This window comes from Pseudorca crassidens, chromosome 8, assembly GCF_039906515.1.
Source record: "Pseudorca crassidens isolate mPseCra1 chromosome 8, mPseCra1.hap1, whole genome shotgun sequence".
In the NCBI taxonomy this organism is placed as follows: Eukaryota; Metazoa; Chordata; class Mammalia; order Artiodactyla; family Delphinidae; genus Pseudorca; species Pseudorca crassidens.
The window spans coordinates 90,116,927-90,127,859 of NC_090303.1; the positions used below are offsets into that span (position 1 = coordinate 90,116,927).

The window sequence follows — 10,933 nt, forward strand, 5'->3', positions numbered from 1 at the left end:
ACTTTAGAGTCAAACCTTTTTGGATAAACCAGTTCTTAATACTTTCTTTTACTTTGCTTTGACTGTCTATCCTTCCCTCTCATGCACATCTTTTTTGTTAATGACAGTAAGCAGTATGGTAGTAATAGGGAAAAAATCAAAATCAAACTGAATAGAACGACCTAATTTAAAAACTAACTGAAAATAAATTAATCCATTGGTATTGGCACATATTTTTACAAAAATGTTTTTGTGTGATTGAAAACTATGCATAATCTGCCTGGATGTGGACCTTGGGAATGTCCTGCTAGAAATCTTGATATCATAAATTTTCACAATTACAGTTTAGATTGTGAGAGACTGCATGGAGAAGTTAAGGAGTCTAAGTTTGGGAGTCGGCAGTTTAGTTCTGCCTTCGTTTGTTCTCTCTATAACTTTGGATTTTTTTTTTTTCTCTTAAGTACCCTGCATCTCAGTAATCTTATCTGTAAAATGGGACTAATAAAAGGACTTACTTTACAAGACTCACAAGGATGATACTAAATAATATAACAGGAAGACACTATATAAACTTATTTTTATAGCTGCAAGCTCAGTACTTAAGAACTTTTCATATCTCAAGAATATCAAATAACCTAGGTTCCACCATTAACAGAAAAACAAAAGCCCACTCACTTCCAGAGTACTTCAGTGTCCCACCACTGGAACCATACCATGGACTGAAATGTTCCAAGTAATTTCCTTCCTTTAATCTTAAGGGAAACATCCAAAAAGTCCGATTTCAGACTATGCGAAAAGTCTAAATTGTAATGGTACTAAACAGAGTAAAAACTATCAGTAGCTTGCCTTGCACAATCCTGTAAGTTTTAAGAAACTCTGCTTCTGGTTACTTGTTTCTAACAGAACTCTGAAGCAAAAACATAGCAACATACCAGTGGTCATATCCTTTGAAGAACTAAAATCTGGATTGGCTTCTTACACTTTTAGAAGGTGAGCAAGATGCCCTCCCTGATCATGTCATAAAGCTATACTTTTTAGAAGCAAGATGTGCTCCATGCTTAGGTAATAAAGTCATACTTTTGTTTTGAAAGATTTCTTTTTAGATCACCATATTAAAATCACATGTAAGTTCTCTCCTAATTACACAATGCACAATTTCAGGGTCCAAAGGCAGGCCAGCTTGGAAATTTTAAGTTTACCACTTGATCACAACGTGGATTCACATCTGGGTTTAGGTTTGAGATTAGCTTTCTTCATCATGATTCTACCCCCAAGAGTACTGTGACTAAACTGCCTTACTATTTATTACACATATAAGCATTTCTGATGGAATCAAGGAGAAAGACAGAGTAACCAAAGTTCACACACTTGTTTGGAAACTGCTCAGATAACTTAAAGACGCCCAGATGCTAAATGACAACCTTACCACTGGAAGCAAAGAAGTTATTTGTTTTAGCGGGGGAGAGGGAAAAGGCCACACCCAAAGTTAAACGACTTCACAGTGAAGTGATACCAAGTTTCAGAATTTTAACTACTGCTATTTTCGGTACTCTTTTTCACGGTCAATGAATACTTTAAATTCATAACAGTCCCAAAGTTAAAGAAAACGTTCCTCTGACCCTAATCACTTGTTACTTCATTCAGTAGTGGGCAGGTCCAAGATGGAGAATTACCTCGTCCAGAAAAAGATTTAAGTGTAACTCTGGAGTAGAAAAGGGCCGAACTCAAGTCATCAGGGCTCGTAAGTGACTCTAAAAGAGCGGGTCACCACTCTCCCCTCCCCCAAGAGGTCGGGAAGGCAAGAGCCTGACTGTGTCACCACGGCAGTTACCTGACACAGAACGCGACCGCGTTGTGTGGACCCATCTTTCAGTTTGGACGCTCCCTGCCTCCCGGCTCTCTAGGTGCCGCCTCCACCCGGGAGGTCTCCCCCACCCCCGCCCCCGCCAGCCCAGCTCCCAGCAGCTTCCTCAGCCTCCCCTCCATCCCACCTCCGTGCTCTCGCGACTCCACTCATCCCCACGTACCTTGGCCACATAGTCTTTCACCTCATCCAGGTCTCCGTTTTTCAGGGCCCACATGAACTCCTTGTCGCACATTACTGCAGCGGGGCGGGCCGGCTAGCCAGGCAGAAAACGAGGAGGCGGTGGCAGCAGCAAGCGGATACCGCCGGGCGAGCGGGAGACAGGGCCGCGCGGAGCCGGAGCAAAGAGAAGGCGGGGTAGGCTGGCAGGCGAGCGAGGCAGTTGGCCGCGGCGACCGTTAGGGCGGGAGAAAGAAAGTTTTTTGCGGCCACCGGGCCCAGCTGAGAAGGTTCCGCCTGGCCGAAGAGAAGCTAGAGCGCTTGCACTTCCGGTTCACTCCCCGCTAGGGCCCTCCCCCAACTTCCTCTTCCTCTTCCCGTCGGCGGAACGCCCCGCTCGGGACCCCGCCCCGACGGCCCGCGGCCGAGCGCCCCGCGTGCGCAGGCGCAGTGGCTGGGACGGCTGGCGGAGATTGCTGGGGGAGGAGTGGGCGGGTCTGGGAGGCCAAACAAGGGGGTCGGAGGTCAGGAAGGGCAGAAAGTGTGTGGCGGGAGTATTAGGGTATTCCAGAGGGGATCAGGACGTTTCTGCGCCCCATAAGCGGGAAAAACTTAAGAGAAACCCACAGCCTTGGAGGGCATGTTGCTCACCTTCCTAGTGTGCAGTAGGAATTTTTGATTTGAATTCCTTGCCTTCTCTTTTCTTTCCCTCCTCCTCTCCTTTTCTTTCTCCTTCCCTCGCTTCCTTGCTCCTTCCCTTCCTTCCTCTACTGTCAAGCATCCTTTAGGCTCCTACTGCATGTCAGACTCTGCTAGGCACAGAGGCTGTAGGAAAAAAGATGGCATAAACCAATTCTTGCCCTCAAGGAACGCTTCCATACTTATGACAACAATGTGAATTCAGTGTGCCAATACTACGTGTAATGTTCTGTGGAGGGAAAAACTCGACTTATCTCCCCGACCAGCAAATGATATCCAGAGACTAGGAATTCAGTTTGATGCCATAGGGCAGAGCAAACTTAACTGACCGGTACAATTTGTGTTTTTTAAATTTTTTTGTTCGTTTGTTTTTAATGCTTTGAAGCTTCAGGACCGTTCTAGTGAAACCGGTTCTACTCTTCCTAGAGTTTGGCTGTAATACCCTGGGGCGCAGCCACCAAATGAATTGTGCCTCAACCCTAATGACCCAGGCGTGCACACATGAACATAAAGAAAGCCAATAAAAATGCTTATTGGAACTATTATATATATATGTATAGTCCATTATTTATGACCCACTAAACGGATAAATGATAAACTACTTTACTAGGCTTGCCATATAGAATAGGGGTTCAGAACACAGACTGGAACCAGAATGCTTAGTTTTGAATACAGGACCCAACCTTTGTTAATTTTGTCACCTCAAGCAAGTTATTTAACCCTGCCCTGTTCAGTTTTCCATATTTGTTTAGGGGATATGACAGTAGTGTTCAATAAGCGCATATATATATATATATACGCCTGTGATTTAGAACTAGCAAATAGAGATAGGATTCAAATCAAAAGAAAAATCTCCAAATATTTAATAGCTACCTTGATTGTTATTCTGTTAATTTTACTTTCTGACAGAAATGCAACTTCACATACCTAATGATGATACATTTCTGGGAATAAATCTCAAGGATGAATTTGCTAGGTAAATCCTGGAGTTCCTACCTCTTTTCTAATTCCCACCTGTGTGATCTTTGAGTTACATCCTGCTGACAGCTCTTGGTTTATGTCTCTAGCCCAGACTTCTCTTATGTGATCCATTCTGATATTCAACTTCTTACCCATTTGAATGTCTCAAACTTAACATGTCCAAAATAGGATTTGGTCTCTTCTAGATTCTAAACCTAGTTGTCCCCTGGACCACGCCTTCTCTTTGAATGACACCACCAACCACCTTGTCACTAAAACCAAACTCTATCCAGGCCTCTGTGAGCCCTCTTGACTAGGCCTCAACCTTCGTCTATAAAGACTTGAATAAACATGAACACAGGCCCTATCAGCTCAAGGCCACAACCTAAAATAATGCCAGTCCCCCTTAAAGTGGCTGCATGAGAAAATTCAAGGCTGCCAAGGCCCCTGTTTGTTCCAGTCAACACCTCCCAGTCTGTGTAGGAGGGTAGAACCCTAACTTCAATGATTGCCGCTAGCAGACACAGCTGGCCTAATCGCATTTACACTAACTAATCTTTTGTAATTTTTTACTTCCCTGACTCTACAGAGCCCCCACTCCACCACCCCTCCCTCATTCTCCCTTCAAAACACCTATTCATCTCTATACAAATGGAAGTTTTGTTCAGTTCACGTTGGACTCTTTTTCCCTATAGCAATATTTCTTACTGATAAAAATCTGTCCTTACCACTTTAACTAGTGCCCTGCTTTGTTCATCCTTGACAATGGGAGTCATATATAACACCTGCTGCTCCCAACCTTTCTCTTATTCCATCCATCAGTAAGTCCTTCAAAATATATCTTAAATTGTTCACTTCTCACCATCTTCCCGGCTTGCTGCCCGCCCCAAGACCCTTCCCAGCCCTGTCATCTCTGCACTGATACAGTCGTCTCCAGCTGGTCCCCATTTTCACTCTCACCCTTTTCCAATTAATTCACCACATAGCCAGTTACCTTTTTTTTTTTTTTTTTTTTGTGGTATGCAGGCCTCTCACTGTCGAGGCCTCTCCCGTTGCGTAGCACAGGCTCTGGACGCGCAGGCTCAGCGGCCATGGCTCACGGGCCTAGCCGCTCCGCGGCATGTGGGATCTTCCCAGACCGGGGCACGAACCCGTGTCCCCTGCATCGGCAGGTGGACTCTCAACCACCGCGCCACCAGGGAAGCCCCAAACATGCATTTCTTATCTTTAGACCTTTCAATGGCTTCCTACTGCATTTTAGGATAAAATTCTAAATTATTTGCTATGGCCTTCAGGGCCCTCTGTGATCTGACCCTTATGGTCTCTCCCACCCCATTGCTTCTTTGTTTCCCATAGATCTCATCTTCTGTCAGTTTCAGAAAAAACCAAGCTTATTCCACCCTAGGGCTGTTATGCTTGTTTCTTCTTGTCTGGAATGTTCTTTTAATTCTTGCTCACTCCTGAGGTCTCAGTGCAAATGTTACCTCTTCAGAGAGGCCTCTCACACCATCCACTTTAAACAGGTCCCTCAATCATGTCTACCATATAGTCCACTTTTTTTGTTTTTAACCTCTTTAAGTTCACTTATCATAAATATTTTCACTATTGTTTCTTCTTGTTGTTACCTATTTTGGCAGGTATCCAACAGATATTTCCCTTTGTCTGCCATCCTAGGCATAAGAGAGAATTGCTCTTGCTGGCTTCCCTGTGGTTGGATAATGTCATGTAACTAATTCTGGCCTATTAGTTATGAGCAGAAGTAACATGAGTCACTTGCAGGCTTGCCAATGCAAGACGCTTCAGAGTGCTTTATTCCCTCTCCCACAGCAGCCAGCAATATTCAAAACAGTGGCTGCAGTCAGCCTGGGTTCCTGAGCAACTTACAATCAACAGAACTCCTCTTCCATCCCATAGTGGATATCCAGTAAAATAATAATGAAACTTCTGTTGTTTCAAGCCACTGAGATTGTGGTGTTTATTACTGCAGCAACACTGAGTCAGTCTTGACCGACACAGAAATTATTGTCAGAAGTGAGCTGTTACTCGAACAAAAACCTTAAATACATGGCATTGGTTTAGGGCCTAGGTAGTACGCAACAAAGGAAGTGATATTGGAAGCCATGTGGATAGTGAGTCATTTTCACAGGAGTGAAACATTTGGCAAAACAATCTCCTGTGATAGCATGGTGATGCATGGAAGACAGGTAACGTACCCTGTATACTTGTAGCTCTAGTGGAAGAGGCTGGGAAATGGAAAGCTGGTGGCATGTGTTGGGAGCTATTTTTGTGTGTTGCCTGGGGTGGAGGGGAAGGGTAGGGGGAGGGCGGGCATGTTTTTATTTACTTTCTTTCCAGTTTTACTGTGATATAATTGACATATAACATTGTATAAGTGTAAGATATACCACATGGTGATTTGATATGTGTATGTATTGCAAAATTATTACCTCCACAAGGATAGTTATCACATCCATCACCTCATAGTAACTTTTTTTTTCTTTTGGTGAGAACTTTTAAGATTTACTTTTAGCATCTTTCAAGTATACAAGGCAGTAATGTTAAGTATAGTTATCATGCTGTACATTAGATTCCCCAGAACTTATTCATCTTGTAAATGGAATTTTGTACCCTTTGACCACCTTCACCCATTTCCCCCACCTTGCAGCCCCTAGTAACCACCAATCTACTCTCTGTTTCTGTGAGTTTGGGTTTTTTTAGATTCCACATGTAAATGAGATCATACAGTGTTTGTCTTTGTCTGACTTATTTCACTTAGCATAATGCCCTCAAGGTTCATCCATGTTATCACAAATGACAGGATTTCCTTCTTTTTTTCATGGCCCACTGTATAGTATATCACATTTTCTTAATCCATTCATCTGTCAGAGGACACTTAGGTTGATTCTATGTCTTGGCTATTGTAAATAATGCTGCAATGAACATGGGAATGCAGACATCTCTGATACCCTGTTTGAATTTTATCATGAAAGAATGCTAAATTTTTTCAAATGCTTCATCTGTGTCTATTGAGATGATCATATGATTTTTATCTCTCATTTTATTAATGTGATTTTTCACATTTATTGATTTGTGTATGTTGAACCATCCTTGCATCCCAGGGATAAATGCCACTTGACCATAGTGTATGATCCTTTTAATGTGTTGTTGAACCAGTTTGCTAATATTTTGTTGAGAATTTTTGCATCTATATTCATCAGGGATATTGGCCTGTAGTTTTCTTTTCTTGTAGTTCCCTTACCTGGCTTTGGTATCTGGGTAATGCTGGCCTTGTAAAATGAGTTTGGGAGTGTTCCCTCTTCTTTTTTTTTTTTTTTTTTTTGGGGGGGGGTGTGTGTGTATGTGATGGCACATTTGTGGGGTCTGTGATGGGAGGTCTCTAGAGTCAGTGATGGGGGAATCCGTAGGGTGAATGATGGGGAAATTTGGAGTGATGGGAGGGTGTGTATGGTGTGTGATGGGGGGAGGGTCTCTGGAGTCAGTATTGGGTGAGAGTGAGTGTTGGGAGGTTTATGAGATCTGTGACAGGGTGGTGCTGTTGAATGATGGGGATCTGTGGGAAAAACAAATGTTCTTTCCCATTTTTCTTGGCTACAGCATGGCCATTTTACCAGCTGGCATTTATGCATTTCTAGTCTGATGATTTGGTGAACTTTCTTTTTTTTGAATTTTATTTTAGTTTTTTATACAGCAGGTTCTTATTAGTTATCCATTTTATACATATTAGTGTATATATGTCAATCCCAATCTCCCAATTCATCACACCACCCCCCACCACCACTTTCCCCCATTGTGTTCCCTCTTTTTCAATTTTTGGTAAGAGTTTGAAAGGATTGGTGTTAATTCTTCTTTAAGTGTTTGGTGGAATTTGCCATTGAAACCATCTGGTCCTAGACTTTTCTTTGTTGGGAGATTTTTGATTAGTGATTCAATTTCCTTACTTCCTTACTTGTTATTGGTCTGCTTAGGTTTTTTATTTCTTCATGATTTGGTCTTGGTAGGTTATATGTTTCTAGGAACATATCTATTTCTTTTAGATTGTCTAGAACAACCTAGGCATATAATTGCTCATAGCAGTCTCTTATGATCCTTTATATTTCCATGGCATCTACTGTAATGTCTCCTCATTCATTTCTATTTTATTTGAGTCCTCTCTCTTTTTTTTCTTGTTGAGTCTAGCTAAGGTTTGTCAATATTGTTTATCTTTTCAAATATCCAACTCTTATTTTGTTAATCTTTTCTATTGTTTTCCTATTCTCTAAGTTTATTTCTGCTCTAATCTTTATTATTTCTTTCCTTCTGCTAACTTCGGGCTTATTTTGTTCTTTTCTAGTTCCTTGAGGTATAATGCTAGTTTGTTTGAGATCTTCCTTTTTTCATGATGTATGTTTTATATCTGTAAACATTCCCACTATAACTGCTTTTGATATATCCCATAAGTTGTGGTATGTTGTGTTCCACTTTCATTTGTCTCAAGATATTTTTAAATTTCCCTTTTCATTTCTTCTTTGACCCACTGGTTGTTCAGAAATGTTTTGTTTAATTTCCACATATTTGTGAATTTTCCAGCTTTCCTCTTGTTACTAGTTTCATGCCACTGTGGTTGGAAAAGATACTTGATATAATTTATATCTTCATGAATTTGTTGAGGATTGTTTTATTGCCTAACATATGATCTATCCTAAAAAATGTTCCATGCATACTTGAGAAGAATGCATATTCTGCTGCTGTTGAATGGAAAGTTCTGTATATGTTTGTTAGGTACATTTGGATGTTGGTAATTATTGTTTACATAAGCTATTATAGGAAAAGATGAATCAGAAAATAGTTGTTGAGCTTGCAACTAGAAATGGAGGAGATTACAGAGAGTCCAGAGATTTGGAGACTTGCACTGTTGGAAGATACAAATGATTCTCATCTTTAACTGAGATGAGCAACAAAGGCTGATTAGAACTCATCCATGTGTCAAGGATCAAATCAAGGATATGACTGTCATACTCATGACTAAAACCTCTGAGTGGATTAAAGTGGTTCCCAGTAAGTTGGGTTTTTTTAATTTTTTAATTTTATTTTATTTATCTTTTTAAACAGCAGGTTCTTAATAGTCATCAGTTTTATACATATCCGTGTATAGATGTCAATCCCAATCTCCCTATTCATCCCACCCCCCCAACACCACTTTCCCCCCTCGATGTCCATGCAATTGTTCTCTACATCCGTGTCTCTATTTCTGCCTTCCAAACTGATTTATCTGTACCATTTTTCTAGATTCCACATATATGTGTTAATATACGATATTTGTTTTTCTCTTTCTGACTTACTTCACTCTGTATGAGTCTCTAGGTCCATCCATGTCTCTACAAATGACCCAATTTCATTCCTTTTTATGGCTGAGTAATACTCCATTGTATATATGTACCAGTTCTTTTTTATCCATTCGTCTGTTGATGGGCATTTATGTTGTTTCCATGACATGGCTATTGTAAATAGTGCTGCAGTGAACACTGTGGTGAATGTGTCTTTTTGAATTATGGTTTTCTCTGGGTATATGCCCAGAAGTGGGATTGCTGGATCATATGGTAGTTCTATTTTTAGATTTTTAAGGAACCTCCATACTGTTCTCCATAGTGGCTGTATCAATTTACATTCCCACCAACAGTGCAAAACGGTTCCCTTTTATCCACACCCTCTCCAGCATTTGTTGTTTATAGATTTTCTGATGATGCCCATTCTAACTGGTGTAAGGTGATACCTCATTGTAGTTTTGATTTGCATTTCTCTAATAATTAGTGATGTTGAGCAGCTTTTAATGTGCTTCTTGGCCATCTGTCTGTCTTCTTTGGAGAAATGTCTATTTAGGTCTTCTGCCCATTTTTGGATTGGGTTGTTTGTTTAATATTGGCCTGCATGAGCTGTTTATATATTTTGGAGATGAATCTTTTGTCTGTTGATTGGTTTGCAAATATTTTCTCCCATTCTGAGGGTTATCTTTTTGTCTTGTTTATGGTTTCCTTTGTTGTGCAAAAGCTTTGAAGTTTCATTAGGTCCAATTTGTTTATTTTTGTTTTTATTTCCATTACTCTAGGAGGTGGATCAAAAAAGATCTTGCTGTGATTTATGTCAGAGAGTGTTATTCCTATGTTTTCCTCTAAGAGTTTTACAGTGTCTGGTCTTACATTTAGATCTCTAATACATTTTGAGTTTATTTTTGTGAATGGTGTTAGGGAGTGTTCTAATTTCATTATTTTACATGTAGCTGTCCAGTTTTCCCAGCATCACTTATTGAAGAGACTGTCTTTTCTCCATTGTATATCCTTGCCTCCTTTGTCATAGATTAGTTGACCATAGGTGCGTGGGTTTATCTCTGGGCTTTCTATCTTGTTCCATTGATCTATGTTTCCAATTTTGTGCCAGTACCATATTGTCTTGATTACTGTAGCTTTGTAATATAGTCTGAAGTCAGGGAGTCTGATTCCTCCAGCTCCATTTTTTTCCCTCAAGACTGCTTTGGCTTTTTAGGGTCTTTTGTGTCTCCATACAAATTTTAAGATTTTTTGTTCTATTTGCATAAAAAATGCCATTGGTAATTTGATAGGGATTGCATTGAATCTGTAGATTTCTTTGGGTAGTAGAGTCATTTTCACAATATTGATTCTTCCAATCCAAGAACATGGTATATCTCTCCATCTGTTGGTATCATCTTTAATTTCTTTCATCAGTGTCTTATAGTTTTCTGCATACAGGTCTTTCGTCTCCCTAGGTAGCTTTATTCCGAGGTATTTTATTCTTTTTGTTGCAATGGTAAATGGGAGTGTTTCCTTAATTTCTCTTTCAGATTTTTCAGCATTAGTGTATAGGAATGCAAGAGATTTCTGTGCCTTAATTTTGTATACTGCAACTTTACCAAATTCATTGATTAGCTCTAGTAGTTTTCTGTTGGCATCTTTAGGATTCTCTATGTATAGTATCATGTCATCTGCAAACAGTGACAGTTTTACTTCTTCTTTTCCAATTTGAATTCCTTTTATTTCTTTTTCTTCTCTGATTGATGTGGCTAGGACTTCCAAAATTGTGTTGAATAATAGTGGTGACAGTGGACATCCTTGTCTTTTTCCTGATGTTAGAGGAAATGCTTTCAGTTTTTCACCATTGAGAATGATGTTTGCTGTGGGTTTGTCATATCTGGCCTTTATTACGTTGAAATAGGTTCCCTCTATGCCCACGTTCTGGAGAGATTTTATCATAAATGTGTGT

The 10,933-nt window shown here is 40.3% G+C and overlaps 1 protein-coding gene across 1 annotated transcript in view; it reads right to left on the reverse strand.

The window, feature by feature from the left end:
- Positions 1–2,359, reverse strand: part of MTPN (myotrophin) — a 60,580-nt gene extending 58,221 nt beyond the window's left edge. Inside the window, exon 1 of the mRNA XM_067747112.1 lies at positions 2,007–2,359. Coding sequence (XP_067603213.1) covers positions 2,007–2,078 — 72 coding nt within the window. The 5' untranslated portion in view covers positions 2,079–2,359. The remainder of the gene's footprint in view (positions 1–2,006) is intronic.
- Between the last annotated feature and the right edge of the window lie 8,574 nt (positions 2,360–10,933).